This window comes from Aplidium turbinatum, chromosome 7 (assembly GCF_918807975.1).
Source record: "Aplidium turbinatum chromosome 7, kaAplTurb1.1, whole genome shotgun sequence".
Lineage (NCBI taxonomy): Eukaryota > Metazoa > Chordata > Ascidiacea > Aplousobranchia > Polyclinidae > Aplidium > Aplidium turbinatum.
Genome location: NC_137478.1, coordinates 8545718 through 8565772, shown reverse-complemented (window position 1 = coordinate 8565772; position 20055 = coordinate 8545718). Strand labels below are relative to the sequence as shown.

The following is a 20055-nucleotide window of genomic DNA, read 5'->3' as shown; positions in this document are numbered from 1 at the left end:
TTACAATTAAAGCAGCTGGACAACAATTCCAACACTTGTTGTAACTTACAGATCTATCACATCAAATTGTGGAACTGAACTTGGCTTAGTGACGTTCGAAGTAATGTCTATGATATTCAAGAAAATAAAGCATCTTTTGACAGGTGTCAAACCCACAACAATGTTTGATACGAACGACTCGGTTACATGTCTTGTAATGTAAAGAAATTTATTTTCACACTAGTCTGTTCAATCATATATATATAGCTAAAAATCGATTTCGATCAGCTAGGTCATCTTCAGTTAAGCTTATTCAAATATTCATATTCAAATGATTCTATTTGAATAAGCTTAACTGAAGATGATCTAGCTTCTAGCTGATCGAAATCGATTTTTAGCTATATATGATTGAACTGACTCGTGTGAAAATAAATTTCTTTGCAGTATGATATTCACTATTCGATATTCATGGTTTGGAAATGATGCCTTAGCTGCATTACTGACTCGGATTTCTCCACAGTGTGCGATTTCACTTTATTGCCACAAATGTCAAGCGCACAACTAAACCAGGCGTTGTATGCATTCAGTTGGTAAACAAAAAATTTTGAAAATTGATTTTTGTTGAAATTTGAATGCAAGATCCTCATATTTCAAAGCTGTGCTTCGCAGCTGGCGAAAGCGAATGAAAACTGCTGCTGTCTTCCTTTGGAAAGACACAATAACGCGGGCACGATCCATCCATACACCTCTTGTGCACCATCGACGCTCATGCAGAAAGCGGCATGCGGTCAATCTGTGGTCAACGCCACAGTGTCGTAGACCCTCACGCTGCCATCAGCTGAAGCTGATACCAACCAGCGATCGTCTCTGCAAATAATGATTCAACTTGAAATGTGGAACTCAATAAGCTGGGGACGGTAACAGAGAAACTCAATGGAAAAACGGTCGAGGAAATCTACTACAACTTCCTTGAGTGATGAGATGCAAATACAATACGAGGAAACATTATAAACGACCTTTATCACTATTCACTACACTTCAGGTGCTACCCTGGTACATCTTGAAAAACTAAGGTCCGAACCATTCAATACAGCAATAGTGGTATGGAAACGACTTTGCATCTTAACATCATTCTCTGTCCGCCCCGATAGCTCAGTTGGTTAGCGCGTGACTTCGTGAAAGAAGCTTCAAAATCAAGCGACGTTGGTTCGACTCTCGGGGTGTGCACTTGAGCAACGCATTTCAGGACTGCTCTCCGTTCAGTTGCATGTAGGTAAAGGTAAAGAGGGGTCCCATACTTGGTTCAAGTGTCGGGTATGAGAAGATAAGGTTCTCATTGTACTAAGCCTTCGGCACTAAGGAGAGTAGGGTGGCCAGTTCCTTTCTCTCGGCCGCCTTTACTTCAGCAATTACGCCCACCCAATTTATTACACCCTGGGTAGAGGTGAGCGGTGTTTTCAACAACCAGCTGAAGCCGGGAGTCGAACCAGGTTTGCATAATTGGAAAGTCAACGCCTTATCCGTTGCGCCATCCCACCCCACAGAGCAAATCAACCGTTTTTTAACGTCTGCAGACGTTGAATCAATGTAAAAAAAATGGTTGATTTGCTGTCTGAATGGTTAAACGAAGTATACAAACCTTGAGAGGGATAAATCATAAATTTCATCTCTGTGTCCGACAAAGACGCTGATCATTTCACCGGATCTAACATTCCACCGTCGACAGGTCCCATCCAAACAACCTGAGAAGACAGAATGTCCTTTGCTGTCCCACAGCAATCGGGTGACTCCATCCTGGCAAAAGTTTAAAACACTCGAATCAACACAAACAAATAGATTTTATGGTCAGTTTGAAAAGGGTAGTTTTTAAAAATACTGGCAGTTCAATCGATAAATTGGTCTTCAGTGAGGCAGCACTGCTGTTGGCAGGCTTTTCTTGTGGGAGCATCAAAAACGGTTTTTCAAGAAAAACGCCCACTTGCTATTAATAGCCGAGCCCTATGTATGATTAAAGTACTCACACATTAAAAATACCGGTGTTTGATGTTGAACAACAGTTGGGCTACTTTCGATAAAATTTCCATTGAAACAAATAATATAACAGAAAAAACGTCGTGACTTCCAGACAATCATTATCTTATGTCGTGCCACACTAGCAGATCGCTTTAAAACAAAGATATCAACATTCATGTGTGCACGGTGAAATGAGTAGCTAACTTCAGATAGCTTTGAGTAATTAAGCTTAACTCTTTCTGCTAAACTTGATAAACCAATAAGTAAGCCTGCAAGATAGAAAAGTACTTGGTAACCTGTTGGGGTTGCACACGGGCATCCAATTATTATACGCAGGTCTTGAATCGGTTAGTTTATGAATTGAGTACATGCACTACAACACCAGACCTGAGCATTGGTAGATACACAGACGAGAGTCACCATTGTGACAACCAAAGTGGCTTACCGGGTGTTTGCATCTTGCACGGACCATTCCTGACTTGAGATCCCACACAGTGAGATATCCATTCAGCGAGGCGGTGGCGACCAACGAAAGACTGTCCAAAAATAAATTGTATTTTGTTGGAGCAAAAAATGTTTCTTTAATACAGTCAAATAAGTTGTAAAAAAACGGATGAAGCGATTGCATGAACAATCTCAACACCTTTATTTTCCAAAGGTCATATTGCTTAAAGTGACGTATTTTAGTTGGAAGCTACTCCTTCAGCTGCACTGATGAATTCGCAAGCACGATGCACCACAGCAACAAATATCTACAAAGAATGGCCGCAGCTGGTAGACTGCAGTGGAGTTACAATGCCTCCAGCCCTCCATACAACAACCTAGAAGCAACACTTGAGCAGACTATCATTGGTACCTTTCCGAATACCCGACATGTTCGATGCTGTTGTTCACATCCTCGCCAAGATTCCGTTGTTCTCGGTCACGATACGTGGCGGATACCTTTAAAACAAAAAACAATTTTTTCAAGCTTTTCAAAAAAAAAACTTCAAACAAAAAAAAATTGTCAAACTTTTCAAGCTCATAACAGAAAAAAAAAAATTCTGTTATGAGCTTGAAAAGTTTGCTTGTCACAACAGGCAACGCCTACTTACTTCATGTGGAAAATACGATGAGAAACCAAGGGCGTAAAGTGCAAGTGACAAATACAACTGTGGCTACACATGTATGGAAACACAGCAATTGAACAATTAATTTAAAAGCACAAAATATTGCACTTCAAATGAAAAACATTATCACCTTGCCTGTAGCAGCATTGATCAGCTTTACACTGCCATCTAACGATCCGGTGATAATAGTCTGTCCATCACTTGAAGACGCAATGTGATTGACACCGTCACGATGAGCTTCCTTGCCTAGAATTTGAAAGCAAGTTCAAACCCATTTGAAAAGATCAAGAAACACATACTGTATTTGTGCACTTTATAACCACACCGCGCCAGAGCTCACGCGTGGTGATCAAAAGACCAGGCTTCAGTGCCCGGCTAGTGCAATTCTTTTTTTATTTTTTACGATGCGTTTTGATCACTTTGTGATTGCATAATACTGTAGATCCACAAAATCGCATATTCCTGATTGTCATAATCTCCATCCGGCGAGACTAGGGATATCAATAGAAAGGGATGCGTAGGCTCGCAGCGGTTGCCTTATTCTCACGACACCACCAGGCGGTAGTTTGTACAGGGCATGCGATTCTTTTTTAAAATTGCAGAAAGTTTTGTAGTGCAGCTGGTACAGTTAGCTACAGAAAACAGTCAGCAAATGTTACGCACAGCATATTTAAAGAATACTTGTTTGGAAAGAGGGTTCAAAAGTTACCAGTACGGTGCTTTTCTTAACTAAACCTTCACAGTAGACTAAACGTAAAGCAAGTATACGGTACGGGTAGTTGAATTAACAAGTAACCATGAGCATGCAGTGAATATCCAGGTCTGATACTAATAGCGAAATACAGGTTATCATAACAAGATTTGTTAAACTGCAATCGGTGCCAATTGTCATTTTACGATTAACAGAGATTATTTACGATAAACAGTAGCCCTTCTATTGTCAGACGTAATAAAAGCCTTCGCACTCCCTTCTTTAGCGAGACCCGTCCATAATTCCAATAAAAATCGGCAATGTTTAGACTACTTAATAAATTCAGCTCTTTAATTTTAACTTCAGCATAACATGTTTAATTGTTTATGAAACAACTAAGTCAAACCGTTGAACTAAAGAATGACAAAAAGAAATGATTTCACAACATCTAGAAAACCACATGGCTGAAAAGCATGAAATTCAGCAGAGTGTAAGTATGACTAGTTGACTACCTTTGCTGATGGCGTGAATGCTTTCTTGTGTTTTGAGGTCAAATATTCTGGTGGATCCGTCACCATACGCCAGCACTGCAGACTTTCCATCGGGAAGGATTTTTCCGCAAGTGCATTTGCAACCTGGGCTCTGTGCATTCAAAAACACAACGTCAATATCTTGGATAAAACAACACTAAAAACAATGGTATGAGCGGATGAATACCATGATCCAACCAAGCATACCAAGAATTGGCTTTGACGGTGAGCTCATGCAAGGCTGGTGGAAATTCTTTACTTTCTGTAGAAAAAATTTTTTTTCGGAAATTCTTTAGCAAGTTCCGCTCAATACCTAGCCAGGGTATATGACTATTGACGCAATGATGTCAATATGCTTGCAATGCCACCTTGAAAGTTTGATACCGGGCCGAGTGGGCCGAGTGCTGGTCGCTATTCCTTTCGCCGGGTTTTAGTTAACAACAAAGTTGTTTCAATGTGCGCTGTGCTTATCGTAGATACGAGACACTTCGAAACTTTACAATAAGAATAGTTCAGCGGTATTAAACGCAAGGAAGTGAACTATTGTCCTCACTTTCCATGCTGCATGCTCAAAAAGAACAAAATTTAGCCTAAGTACTTTTATAAGTGTGCAGCATAAACCAGAGGAACATCAAAACCGCAGTTACCAATTTTGTGGGGAAGGCACTTGGGTCAGTAAGCAAGTGCAAATTTTCTCTGATTCAACAATCCCAGATTATTGTTATTACACTAACACAAGCCAGGTGCTGAAATTTTATAGACCGAGTCTTTTAAAACGAACAAGATACCTGAAAGGTCTTGTATTCACCACTATGTACGTTGAAGAGCCAAGAATCCCCATCGGATGTTCCTGCCATCAGCACGGCGGCTACCGGGTGCCAAGCCAACCACTGAAACCAGAGACAAATTTAAAAACCGATTATTTGATACAAATTGCTTGACTGGATGAGATATTCATTTAACAACTTCCAACGTTGTTAACTGCAAATATTATGAATCTTGATGTAGTTTTAATTTTTTTTGCATGAGCAGCAACAATATGTGAAACATAAGAAACGCGACTGTCTAGAACTGTCAGTGAGAAATAGTTTGAACTTGAAAGAAAAATACTTTCAACACAATTCTTTCGTCCCGTGAGCTAAATGAATGATTCACTTTCTTGGGTGTACAACTGGGAAGACGAGTTTTCATTAAAGGAATAGAATGGTTTCATTAAAGCAATAGAATGGCTTCTTTAAAGTAAAATGGAGAATGGTCTACCGACGACTAAATTTCAAATACAAACGGAAACTTTTAATTGCCATCCTTGATGGCTGAGCCTGCGTCAGTGGTTCAAAACCTCAGCAAGTATGTGAAGTAACGAGAATTCGGTTTCTGAAAAGATTTTTAAGTTTGAGAAAAAAAATTCTCAGTCGCTTAAATGTCATTCGGAATGCACACCTTGGACGCAATGTTTGTGCTAAATCCACACAACAAATAACTCGACTAAGCTCTGGCACCGCACTCAAAAGGGCATCGGTTCAACACCGCTCAAGAGCATGTGCCTGTGTCTTTGGCAGTATAATTAATGTCATGTCTGAAGATGGCCATGGAAATACACTACCTTGCCTGCCTGTCCACTATATTTTGTTGCTAAGCTAAATCTTCAACCACCGGATACCACCATTGCCAGGCATCGTGTTTACTTCTGCTTACTTCCAAGTCTGCCGTTTGAAACTCGAAGATCCTCTTTCTTGCCTGCACATCCCACACTTGGATTGCACCACTCATATCTCCGGCCGCAATCAAGGAGGAATCGGCATTGAAACAAGCACAAGTGACACTGTCTTTACCTGCGGAAGAAATTCATGTTATTAGTACAAGTAAAATTTATGTGTTGCCATGATGAGCTGACTATGATTTTGTTGACTATGTGTTGGCACATCCAGACTCAGCCCCAGTTTCATGTAGTTTTCCCCAAACAAGAAATAGTGTTACGAAAAAATGCATTGTGGCACATTCCATTGACATCGAACAAGCAAATGTGCAACAGACGTATATGGTGTTACCATTGGGTAATGGAGCCTCACAACGATGACAACAGAGTATCACGTGAAAATATTTAATCTAAAATATTCATTGATGTAAACTGAATAGTAACATTTACAAGCAAAATCTCAAAAATGTCACTGGTAAGTCACGAAATGAGACATTGGAGAAAACACAACATGCAAAACAAAAAACATAAGAAACCTTCAATTTCCAGAATTATTTTCTCGGTCTCTAGTTCCCAAATAAACGCCTTGTCGTCTTCACCGCCGGAAGCAATGTACTTTCCATTCCTGTCAACGTCGACAACAAACACAGACCCTGTTGGAAATGAATCGTTATTGCGTTGTCGACATGACAAATGTAAGCTAAACATGAATATGTTACAACGAAAACAATGTTTCAAGTATGAATGTTTTTTTAAAGTTAATTGATTTGGCATGGTTTCCTGAAAAGTCTATAAAGAATCCGAAGTTGCAATTGTAGATACACAATTTCATACTGTTTGTTGTTGCTTTGTTTTCTTTTTAGAACTTGCCAAGAAATCGTTATTTTGGGCACGTTAAACCACAGTAATTGATAAGTTAAGCGTGTCTAACGTCTAGAAATTCGTCTTCAAATAAGCTGAAAAAGACTGGATGGACAAAATCATCCTGCACACCCATAAAAACAAGTAACTTGTAACTGAAGGTGCGACTAGTTTACACTCAATGTAAGCGCGCCACCTTTGTGAGCAGAGAACTCAACACAGGAGTTGTCGTATTGCTCGGAGTCTATGTCTTGGTCTTCATCATCAATGTCAGCTTCATACATTTCACCAGCCAGCTCTTCTGCAACAAAATATAGCAACTTGTTTCCTTAAGAACGAACCACGCAAACTAATAAAAAATTACAATTAAAATTGATTCTTTTAATTTCTAAGTTGCACAGCAATTTCACAGTTAACCCAGTTCAGCAACTTAGCTTCTACAAATACGAAAATCACTAGCTAGTATGCACTATGCAATTGCAATATAATAAGAAACTGGGAGTGAATATTGACATGTTTTCTTGAAGTAGTCTGTCATAGGTGGCTTCAACGGTCAACAAGATTGAATTTGAAAACTTCTTAGCATTGAACTATTTGAACTAAGCATAGAGATTGCAACTATACTTTACTAACCTTCCACATTTAAGTCTTCCTCATCATCATTTGGTTGTTTAGTTGAATTCTCCATTTGTATTTTAATTGCTTCACTTCACACTATTACACAAATCCTAATAACAACACAGTGTAGAAGGCAAATTGTAGATAAAAAACAAAACAAAAAACAATACAACGAAATTCAGTAAAGTAATGTACAAGCACGTAGAGGGTTATATATAGAAAGCACTAAAATCGTGCCAAAAAGTGCTTGGCAAATCCACAAATCCTCACATTTAAGGAAAATTCCTTTTTGTAAAAGCTAAAATGTGTATTGTGCCTGTTTTAAAGTTGACAGAATGCTGTTGAATTTCAACCACTGAATGATATTGAGAGAATGTTAAACGCTTTGAAGAATTTTGACTTCAGCATATTTTTAAGGAATACGAACCTACTTTTAATGCAGAGCATGAACATGATGTTAAAAAGTCAACTTCTAACGGTACATTTTCGTTACATATAAAAAATTATTTAGAAAAACAATTGCACACGATAAATCTTCAACCCAAAGCATTGGGTCTGCTACTATTCGGTGAGTCCGATTCGGTGAGTTCCTAACCTCTAACTCCTAACCCCAAACCCCTAATCCTAAAACGGCAATGATAATTAGGCTACAGTACCCGATAATTTTAAAAAAAAATTGAAAAAATCCCCCGTTAAGGGATCGGACTCACCGAATCGGACTCACCGAAACGGGCCATTCCGCCTTTTAATATGTTAAATATCTTGCTAAACTCTGTAAAGTTTAGGTATAATTGTGAGCATTAATTGTAAGGTTTAAAAAGAGCCGAATAGAAGGCATCATTCAGCTCCACCGCACGGGGAAAACCAACTCTGAGATCACTAAGCTCTTAAAAGTTGCCAAATCCACCGTTTACCATGTTGTGAATAGATTTAAGCAACTTGGTACATCTGAAGGTCGTCCTAGGAGTGGAAGACCTCACACTGCTCGAACAAAGAAAGTGTTTAAGGCTGTCCGAGAAATGTGAGGAGAAACCCAAACAGAACCACCTGTCAAAAGACATGAATGTGAACAACATTTCAATGAGAACCATTGTGGAAAAGGATTTTCAGTTGTCTCCTTACAAGATGAGAAAACGGCAGTTCTATCCATCTCTCCAAAAGCAAAAGAGACTTGAAAGAGCGCAGATTCTTATCAGAGAACTGAAAGCAGGCATGGCAAGAGATCATTTTTCAGACGAAACATTCTTCATAATTAAAGCTCAGTGCAATAATCATAATGATAAAATTTATGCAAAGTCTTCAGCAGATATTAAAGATACTGTAAGAACAGTTTACCGCAGTCAAAAACCGTCTTCTGTCATGGTGTGGGCCGCCATCTCTAAAACTTGGAAGTATGCTCTGATTTTCGTGGATTGAGGGGAAAAAATCAATTCAGACCACTACATCAACAATATTTTGGTTCCAGCCGTTGACAAAATGAAGAACCACTACAAAAATAAGCCCTTCAGATTCCAACAAGATGGTGCACCATCCCACACCTCAAGACTCAGGACTGGTGCTCACGTCCTGGTGCTCAACTTCCAAGATTCTTGAGCAAAATAATGTGGCCTCCTTCATCGCCTGATTTGAACCCCATGGACATTTGTGTGTGGTCGTTATTGGAGGCAAAGGCTTGTTCTGTTGCTCACCCAAGTGTCGATGCTCAGAAGCAATCACTCCTGCGGGAATGGGCCAAAATACCCCAGGATGAGCTAAGTGCCTCGAACGAAAACTTCCGATAAAGAACCGAGAGATTTATCCAAGTAAAGGGTGGCCACATTGAAAATAAATGAAGAAATTTATTCGTAGTAATAGTATTGTAAACTCTCATTGTGATACCTTTTGATGAAATTTTATGTATTTTCTATTAATAAATCGTTTATAAGTTGGTCCAAGGACTTTCTGTTCACCCTGTATATGCAAAAAGATGAAACATGGTCATGTAACGCTGTAGGGAATGGAAGAAGAAAGATGAAAAAGACACAAAACGATAACGTATGGATGGTGGGGATGAATATGATGAGATGGTCCTAGAGGTTGACAAGAATGACAACAGTACGAAGCGACAGCAACAGAAGGAAGAGACAAACAAGAATTAAAGTGAAGATGGAAAAGAACACTGTGGAAGTGATAAGATTTAGAAAAAGAGAAAAGCTTTGTTGAACCGTGATGACCAATGTGACCGGCACTGGTGGTAAGCAAGTAGAAATGAAACCTGTCAAAGTTTTTATTCTAGTAAATTTTTTCATGCACAATAAAAAACTGTTCTTGAAAAACTGAAACTCTTTCACAGCAAAAGCTGAACTACAGTTGCAAGAATAATTGTAATATTCTTTTCCATTTAGCAAAAGTTGTGATAGTAGATTAGATCAATGGGGGAATGATGGAAAAGTGACTTCTTGTGAAGCATGTCGTCATGCAAACCCAAGGCCTTGTGCTCTCACTATATACTCAACCAAGCTGCTTTCGAGTGTGGGGAAGACAAGTGTGACTTTCAAAAGTCAATTTTACCAGTTCGGCCTAGTATACTACTGAAATGTCAAACAATTGCAACAAGAAATAACAAAATAAATATTGTCTGTTCTTTTTCGGCATTAAACTAACAACAAACTTTACTTGATGCCAAAGGCCACCATTTTGTTTTTGTAGTTAGTGTGTTACCAACTTCTAAAATTCCACCATCATTACAAAACAAAGGCCAGTGTTTTGAATACATTCCACGAATTTTGTTAGATTGAAATAACTCTGTTCCTGTCTTCACATCCTGTAGAACCAATGAATTTTGGTGGTTGCTTGAAATAATTTCCTCATGAGGATCAACAAAAAAATCTGTATATCCATTTAACCACTTTTTATATTTCCAAGGTTTTACACTTTTGCTGTGACTGTTCTCATACAGCATTACAGGTCTTCTTGGATTTCTTATATCCCACATGTGGAGACAATCAGATGTTGCAAAGCATCTTATCAGCAAAGATAATCCATTATGTAGCACTTTAATGTGACTTGAAAGTACCCCATCTGAAAAACATGCAAGAGCATCAAATACACAAAGTTACACTTGAAAACAGTTTTTTTTATCAAATGCTGGTTCAAAAGGATAGTATTTTTAGATTTAGATTCAATAACACAACTGACAAAAAATATATATAACTGAAAATAAAACAGCTTGAATACCATCAAAGACCTTTACAATACAATGATCAGATACATGTTATGTAAAGAAAACATAAACAACATACCTAACAATTCATTCATAGCAATGCAACTTCGGCCTTTCTCCCTTTCATCATATACAAAACTGTTGCCACGTAAATGACTTACAAATAGCAATGAATTGCAATAATCCAGAGAACATGCATGATTTTCTCGATTTACTTTGCTTTTGATAGCAACTCCACCAGCACTCCATGTACTGTTTATTGCAAAGTGTCTTTCAACATCTCGCACTACCATTACGTTTGCATTCATCGAGTAAATAAGCCGTTCTTGCTTCCACTCACAGGCTGATGAAAATTCACGAATGTTTTTCCAACAAACATCTACATATTCATTAGCATCTGGCAGCATATGTATGAATGATCCACCGGTGTAGTTTGGAATAGTAACGGCTACAATTCCACTATTATTATATCGAACAGAAGCATAGGAAAAATCTTGCAATACAGTGTTTGTGTATTGATTATAACAAAGTCTTGTTTTCTGAAAATGAAAAACTCTGTTTCTTTTATCCAATCTGTCTACGCTAATTAAGAAGGAATTTTGATGATTTTGATAATTAAGTAGTAATTTGCTACAATCAGGAGAAGGCTTAGATCTTTGAAAGCATAGAGCTTCTGGATATTCAATGCAAACAGAAGAACATTCATTGTCAAGAAAACTATTTCCAACTAAAGATTTCAAAACATTTTGTTCAAAAGACTTTGTAGAAAAGCATCGTTGTTGCATTATGAATTCTGAGATATTAATACATTTTCGTTTGGAAGGTCTTTGAATCTTTGGCTTGTTGATGTTTTCTTTTCGTTGCTGTACCTTTTGTTTTGACAAGGTTTCTCTAGATATAGGATCTAAGTGCTCTTGGCCAGGCAGCAACTTAAAGTAACGATTCTTTATTTTGTCAAAATAAAATCCTGGAAGTTCCGGAGGATCTTTCTTTGACATTTTGGATGGGGAAAAAATGCTGAAGTTGACACAAACCGGCTTAAGTAAATAAATTAACTGCAGACAACATGATTAGGCATTTAAGCAATTCCTGAAGTGTATAAAAGCAAATAGATTTAGCATTGTGCTTGTGACAAACCTAAAACAGAGCTTACCGGTAATACAATAGAACATTTGAAAAACTGAAAAAATTTAAATGATGAAAAGATTTTTTACCAGATTGTTAGCAAGTGAATAAAGACTCAGGACCAGAATCATCTCAAAATATTCACTCCATCAATCAACGTTATGTGTATGACTAATAAGCAAAACATTACATAATTACATACAAAGACAATTCTTGCCTTGCTCTCACAGGTATGTCTTGAGTCAGGGGTGTGCAACTTATGCCTCGCTGACAAAAAAGTAAATTGAAATCTATTACTTTGAGTTTTCTTAAACTAGTTCAAAGCTTATGCAACGCACCAAATTTGCATCATTGCTGTTGCAAAATATGTCATCGTTACTTTGATTCAACTCTCTGCTGAATGTGCTGATGTGTATGAATATGTTTCAAAGCTAGCCTTCATGTAATCCCTCATCGATCATTTCTGACAGAACAGGACATTTAAGCAATTTCAGGTTGCCAGCACTTCGGTAAAAGTAGTACCTGGATTGAGTGGTTAGTTAACTAAGCGTCAAAGCATTCAATGAAGTGACCCAAACCTTTTTTCTTGCAATAAAATCCCTCTCATTCATGATATATGAACACCAGGACTGCTTGAAATATACGGTAACATTTTGTTTCTATGCTTTGTTTTCACTATTATTGTCTTTATTTTGGTTATAGATAAATTGTTCGTAAACGGTTGTTCGTAAACAGTTGTTTGTAAAATTTATTCTTTGTAAAACAATTCTTTATAAATCATTTCTTCGTATACATCAATTGTTTGTATAGGTGAATTGTTCGTAAGCAGGTGATAGGTCAATTGTTTGTGAACAATTTTTCAGTTGTTACTCAGTGGCGTCGGAAGCAGGGGGCATCATGGAGGGACAGGGGGGCAAGAGTGCCCTTTTAAAGTCATGTAAGCTACTGCACTTTTGCAATATAACAATTTCTGCTATTCGCTTTTAGCCTAATTATAACACAGGCCAACAAAAAAATTTTGGCACAAAAGGTGAGAGTCATTTTAAAGTATTTCAAGGCCCCTGATTCCGAAAATGCACTTTGTTTTTCGAATTGGCTCTAGTTTTCGAGATATTCGACAATGAAAATATTTTTGAAATTGTTAATTAAATCAAAAGCTTTCAATCAAAAGCTCAAAATAATATTTACAGCACAAATTCTGCAACAAAGTAGGTTACATCATTACAACATAGCATGATGTCCTTCTTTGTATAGTGGACACTTGTATCATTACTCGATAGTGAGCTGACAGATGAGCATTATCGCTATATCTTATCTTAAAAGTTTTAAAAAAATTGGCCTTTCAGCAACAAAAGTGCAATTTTTCATAATCCTGCTCCCTCACAAGTCAAAAATTGTTTCGGCGCCCCTGTTGTTACTCGTGCAGAACATTTCCTTTGAAAATGCTCAAATTTCCAATAAGTAGTTTCTTGCCCTTGTGCATTAAGTGCACTATAATCTTTGCAGCAAAGCTGGTCACCATACAAAAGTTTTGGCTTTCCTTTTTTGCTGCCATTCTGAATCAGGGACTCTGCACTCTGTCTGCTCGTCTACAGCACGTCAAAATCTAGCACATCTCTAGCATGTAAGCTACCCTAATTAATTGTTTGTTAAGAATTGCACCTGTTTTACGAACAATTAGTATTACGGTCAATTGCATGCACGAAGAAATGTTTTACGAACAACTGTTTACGAAAAAAACGTCGGACACCCTTTATTTTGTTTCAACATAATAAATGTCTTGATTTTATGACAGTTTCAAAAAATTGAAAATTTGGAATGTGGCTTAACTTTGTTATGTATATTTGAACCAACGAAGCTAACGGTCGCCCACCCCTGTCTCAAGCAATATGTTAACAATTGAAAGTGTTTTATAATTATACAGTTGCAATTGGTCTGTTTTGTGTAATAATTTTTTTTTATATACGTTGCAACATACAGAAATGCACACACAATGTAAAACCTAAGTTGCTACATTTTAAAGTCAACAAATTTACCAACTATTCATAAGATTGTTGGTCTTGAGTCATGTACTTGCATCAAGATTGTAGGCAGTGGATCCTTCAATGTATTTGCCCCTGGGCTCTGGCACATCAAATTTTGTCACTGCCTTATCTGGATAGACAAGTGAACAACAATCTATTCAAATGTCTCAATCGTTAGAATACTCAGACAGAAGATCTTTTGCTTAAAATGTATTTGGTTTCAAGCTCATGAAGCAAAATGCAACTTACTCAAAATGCAACTTACTAAAACAAAATCAAATTCTTTGAGATGTCAGTGCTTATAATGAATAATTTATACAGAACAACAGTTAGACCCATTTGAAACAAGTGTCATAGCCTATTGAATCTCCAAGCTATTGTTAAGTATGCCCTTATTAAATCAAAAAATATATAATTTTTATAAATTATTATTGCAGTAGCAAATTGAATGAGGATTCTGGATTAAAATTATAATTGGCATAAAATTTAAAGACCCTAATTACAGAACCGATTGATGGCAGAAAATATGGAGAATAGTGGAAGTGAACGAGGATGCTGCTGACAGAGTGATGTGGAGGAGTGTTATCTGCATCGGCGACCCCACTGGAAGTGGGGATAAAGCCAGAAGAAGAATTACAGAACCAATTGATAAATGTTTTAAAAAGTTTAAGGTTGATTATGACACTGTGGCTATTTCCAATATTAAAAACAATAAGCATAACTATCCAGAAGTCTTGATTTGTATCCATGTGTTGCAAAGTTGATTTTTATAGGTTAGTTTCCTTCATAAGCCTTCAGATTTAAGGTTCAGCTAGAATCTTTAGCTTTTGCAAATTGCATGTAAAAGTTCTTTTTGTTTATTGGTTTAACATGAGCAGTGTCTTTGTCGTCTTTTGATCCTGTACTAGTGATTCCCTGGCTTTGCAAATCACTATATGTGGCAGAAGTATCCTTTTCATCTTTTTTATTTTTCAGCGGAGAACGACTTCGACTACGTCTACGAGCTGGTAAATTCTTATCTTGGTGTAATGAATCATGCTGAGAATCATGATTCTGGTGGTCTTTCACATGTGTTGCAGATTCCATTTCTGGCTGATCAAACCCAATCCCTTCATGTCTTCTAGCTTTCCCAGTTAGTCTAAGATTCAAAGAAGCATTGTACTGACTTTCAAGGCCTTTTTGAACCTTCTTTTCTTCATCAGCTGATCTGGACCTGCTCATCCATTCTGAAGCAGCGTCAACATTTTTTTCTTTCTTCCCTCCCAATAACCTTAAAAACTTGTCTTGTTTTTCAATAGAGGATACTTCAGCGTCTTTGTTCTCTGTGAAAACGTCTGTATTCTGTGCACCTTCCAAACATTTGTCAGTTTTATTGGAATCGTTATCCATCACAACACAGTCAAGCAATTTATAAATAATTTCATATGCTTATAGGTTTACCTGTAATTAATGCTATATTACATTTAAGATACAGTATATAAACTATATACCGTACATTACTTAAAAGAAAGTGGCTGTATCTTCCTGAAGCCTGACTGACACTCAAAACTAGGCCAAATTCTAAGAACTATGGTACTGGTATATATTAAATCTTGCCGATATGTGTAAAACTGTAGTGATGAATGACCAGTCCTAGCACCAAGCCGAAACAAAACTATAGGCCTACCGTACCGATTTCTCAAACAAAAACATAGTTTGATAAGTTTTAAGCCACCAGAATCTGAGGCTTTTTTCTCTTGCTGCAATGTGGTGGGAAGCTTTAGTTTCATGTTTGATTTCCGAATATCAAACCAAAAAAATATCACATGCCATGGGTCTGGAAAAAGTTAGAAGCAACAAAATGCAAACATTAAAGCTTAAACCCATAAAGGCGCAAAAGGGCAGGAAGGACAACTAGCAATTCTAAACCTTATTGTTGATCTAAATTTTAGTTGTGCGAACTGCAGTATATGCTATTTGTTGTTTGTTGTAACAAACATAAATAAACAGAATTAACCACCAGACAGTGCTTCCACTTTTACAAAGCTAGATTATATACCTTTACCACTTGTAAACAATGTTGCCACTCTTTTGTCATGGAAAAGTACTAGATTTGACTGATAAAAACACTAGATTCACAAAAAAACACTAGTATCATAAATACATGATCATTTATATGCACAATGTACAAAAATTACAGCCAATGGCGTTAGCGAGTGTTAAAAGTCTTTAAAATATAACTGAATTTCCTTTAAAGTGAGAGCCCTGAAGCCGTAGGAGAGTAAAACATTTTGGGGGGGCAAACAAAATTTGCCCAAATTTTCTCCAAATTTGGTCTTTGCAAATATACTCAAGAACGCAATAATACTGTTACTCACAATCTTTGAGGTACGTAGTGTAGTCTAAGAACTCCACACTCATCAACTTGGCAGTGTATAATATTAAGAGTCCACTTTTTGATTAGGCTATAGGCTACTGTAGGCTACAGTACCTACTGTTATAAACAAGTGTAAACTGGTGCCTCGTCTTCTACCATTATAATCCACAGCAGAACGAAAGTAAGCCTACCATGTAAGCCTTACATAATGTAAGCCGACAAAATGTAAGCCTACCAAAAGGTAAGTTACGCCACCTACTTTAGTCTACTTTAAACACTTTTCACAGTTATTTGTGTGTACTTTTTGAAGTATTCATGCTAAATATCTCAAATTTGGTCATCATTGGGTGTAAATAGACAAAAAACTCGCTGTCCACTTTGAAAAGCACTACAAACACATTGATGTAGCCAAACAAAAAATATGTGGGCTACTTTGACACTGTCACAAACTTATGCAAACCAACATAACGCTAAAGCGCTAAAAAACACTAGATAGCAAAAAAAAACACTAGAACACTAGATGCAACCCAAAAACACTAGATCTAGTGAAAAAACACTAGGAGTGGCAGCACTGCTTGTAAACCACAAGTCCACAACATGGCAATTGGCAAGTCGTTGGATTGGAAAATCTGCGGTAAGACGTGCTGCCAGATGTTTCCAAAATTTTTAGTCAAATTGCCACTAAAAAGTAACCCGATCGTTGCAAGATGAAACAAACCAAAAGTAGCTCAAGATGGAAAAATTTCTGAAAGCAATGTCATCAAAACTAAAATTTTTCTTGTACTGGCAGCCTCGGAGGAAAAAACGCAGATCTAGCAACTTGGAAACTCGTGTCAATTCTTCTTCTTCTTTCGTTTGAGACTAGATCAAATCAAATTTCAGGGCAGGTGATGGAGAGCCAGGTGAGTGTAGCTTCGTCCAGCGTTGCTATACCATGCGTTCCATTTGGTGCCTTATAGATCGGACATTCGAGAACGACATGGTCAGCAGTTTGTTCCTCCGCGCCGCATTCGCAGGCCGGTGAGGGAGCCAAACCCCACTTGTGCATGTTGGAATTGAAGCGACCGACTCCGGTTCGGATTCTGTTGAGCTGGACCCAAGTCGGCCGAGGCAGGTCCATACCAGGGGGGCGCGCCACCGGGTGAGGTATAAAACGATGTAGTTTCGTGTCGGTGGCACACCACGCTGCATTCCAATTGTCTTCCATGAAGTGTGCTGCGCTGATGGCATGATCGCTGAATGGATGTAGTAATTCAACAGCAGCTGGCACAAAGGGGTGTCTTGACTTTAATTGCCGGGGAGATTTCTGAGGTGGGATGTTGAGTTTTGCATGAAGCAAGTGGTTAGGATCCCCCGCCCGGCGAGCCAGTTGTATAAGGGCTCCCTTTCGGCGAAGCTCAGCAGGTTGGATGCCTGCGAGGATTGGTAAATACTCTGTTGGAGTTGGGCGCAGGCATCCAGTTACAGTTCGCAATGCGTCGTTGATTGGGCTGTCGATGAGACGGGTGTGGGCACTGCGGCACCAGGCAGGGGTGCAGTATTCAGCAGTGGAGTGGACCAACACCAGGGTTGCAGTGCGCAAGGTGTCAGCACCTGCAGCCCAAGTTGTGCCTGCCAAACGTCTCAGCAGGGCGACGCGAGATGTCAGCTTTTTGCGTAGTGACTGTAAATGGTGACGGTATGTGAGTGACCTGTCAAGTGTAACCCCAAGGTATGTAGGTTCTGGGCAGGGCGGCAAAATTTTTCCGTTAACGGTCACTTTCAGGTCACGTTTTGCTTCCCTGTTGTTGAGATGGAAGGCTGCCGTCACAGTTTTACTTTCGCTGAGCTTCAGTTTCCATTGGTGAAGGTATCCAGATATGGTGGTCATGTCTTGGCTCAACGTCATTTCTAATGATTGCCAGTCTTTCGCAGAGTGCAAGATGGCCAAGTCATCAGCATATGCATATTTGTCAGATGTTGACGTTGTTGATGGTAGGTCATGCATATAGACATTGAAAAGGAAGGGAGCCAAGACTGAACCCATGTGGGACACCGTTTTTGAGTCGCCGCAGTCTACTTGGTTTTCCGCTTCCGGTGGTAAGGGTAAAACTTCTGTTGTGGATGAGTTCCATGATCATTTTGACCATGTGCCTGTCAGGGAGTAGGCGGAGTAGTTTGTAGACTAGGCCACGGTGCCAAACAGTGTCATAGGCTGCTGTTAGGTCGATAAAGACAGCCCCCGCTTTTTTTTTGCCAAGAAACTCTCCTCAATATCCTAAGTTAGTAGTGTGACTTGGTCTACAGTTGATCTCCGTGTCGGAATCCAGCTTGTTCTTTGGGAAGCAGTGGGTCAATTATTGGTTCGACACGAGCGTAGATCAGTCTCTCAAGGATCTTGAAAGGGATGCAGAGCAAGGAGATGGGGCGATAGCTCTTTGCATCGTCTAGTGGTTTGTTTGGCTTAGGGATCGCGACGACCAGAGATCTTCTCCATACTTTAGGAATCTTGAGGCGGCGGAGGCAGGACGACAGGAAATCGCATAACCAGGACTTTAGAACATAACCAGCGTGCATGATAAGCTCTGGACATATCCTATCTGGACCAGGGGCCTTACCAGGTTTTAGGTGCTTGAGGGCAGCATTAAATTCGCTCCGTGAGAAGGAGCTAGAAATGCTCTCCTGGTCGGGTGTGTTGATCTTCCATAGCTTTTTCACTTCTTTGGTAACAAACCGATCGGAGGTACGATCACACGGCTTATATATCCCATTTTTTATTACCTGCGATGCGATCTTATTAGCAGGAATGGGACATTGTCGGGGTGATTGTCTTGATCGTCCCGTAAGGTTATTGAGTGTGCTCCACGCTGTACGGCTTGAGTGCGAGAGATCGATAGATTGGATAGTCTCTGTCCAGCGTTCTTTTCTTTTTGCATCGAGTCTTTCCAGAAGAGCCATGGCGGCTGAGGGTGTTGTTTGACCATCTGAAGAGCTAACAAAAGATTGGTAGAGGCGCTCGCACTCTGCATCCCAGCATGGAGTGTAGTTACTTCTACGACCTCGAGGGATGGCTTGTTTGGCACAGGTTAAGATGGTGTTGCAAAAGTCCTGGTAGGCCTCGTCCACATTGTGACAGTTAGGTGGAGGTAACTCATTTGTGAACTTGTTGGTAAGGAGGCTAAAGCGATTCCAGTCGGCTTTACGGAAGTTCCACCGCTTGACTGGTTCACTCGGAATTGGTGTCTTGAGCGGTATTGCGGTAATGAGAGAAGGTCGGTGATGGGACCGAGGGAACTTCTGTAGCACACGTCTGTCCGGAAGCTGATTGTCGTTGCCAGTGCTAGCAAAGGCCATGTCTGGGTTTGTTCCAGTGCCCCATCGCCCGGATGTAAAGCTGGCTTCGTCTTTGGGGTTGTACAGTGGGGCATAGTTGTTATTTGATGCCCAGTTAGCCAGACATGCACCAGAAGGGCTGGTGATGCGGTATCCCCAGTCGACGTACTGGCAATTAAAATCGCCAGCATAGAGGCAGGGGTGGGGGTACACTGGGATGGCCGTCGGAGTGAATGGCGAGGGAGGGGGCTTGTAGGTGTTTACGATTTTGTAGCCGTTGACGTCCACACTTAGCCATTCAATCTCTGAGTCTGAAGGGGATTGTTCAACCAGTCTCCAGTTCAGCTTCTCGTGGTCAAATGTGGCTAAGCCGTGTGTCCTGCTTAGGATTGACCCAGCTAGTGAGTAATTTGGGATCACTAGCCTATCTGCGCTGTGGCAGTGGGTCTCCTGGAGGATGATGATAAGGGCCTTTTGTCGTTGAGCTATTCTTTGTACGACGTCGATTTTAGCAGTCGTAAGGCCTTCAATGTTAAGCT

The 20055-nt window shown here is 39.3% G+C and overlaps 3 protein-coding genes across 3 annotated transcripts; all 3 read right to left on the bottom strand.

Moving 5' to 3' along the window:
- Positions 1-500: 500 nt before the first annotated feature.
- On the bottom strand, positions 501-8092 carry LOC145774186 (angio-associated migratory cell protein-like). The gene is made up of 11 exons (XM_082585357.1): positions 7513-8092; positions 7076-7180; positions 6555-6671; positions 6018-6154; positions 5111-5212; positions 4305-4434; positions 3232-3347; positions 2849-2934; positions 2438-2528; positions 1619-1773; positions 501-846 (listed from the first exon to the last, which is right to left on the bottom strand). The coding sequence occupies exons 1-11, from the start codon at positions 7565-7567 to the stop codon at positions 768-770; spliced, it is 1173 nt and encodes a 390-aa protein (XP_082441483.1). The 5' UTR covers positions 7568-8092; the 3' UTR covers positions 501-767.
- LOC145773719 (uncharacterized) lies at positions 7608-11697 on the bottom strand. The gene is made up of 2 exons (XM_082584853.1): positions 10779-11697; positions 7608-10557 (listed from the first exon to the last, which is right to left on the bottom strand). The coding sequence occupies exons 1-2, from the start codon at positions 11695-11697 to the stop codon at positions 10136-10138; spliced, it is 1341 nt and encodes a 446-aa protein (XP_082440979.1). The 3' UTR covers positions 7608-10135.
- Positions 11698-11791: 94 nt separating this feature from the next.
- Positions 11792-15255, bottom strand: LOC145774318 (uncharacterized). Its single transcript, XM_082585533.1, has one exon. It carries the CDS (start codon positions 15235-15237, stop codon positions 14656-14658), a length of 582 nt encoding a protein of 193 aa, XP_082441659.1. The 5' UTR covers positions 15238-15255; the 3' UTR covers positions 11792-14655.
- Positions 15256-20055: the final 4800 nt, after the last annotated feature.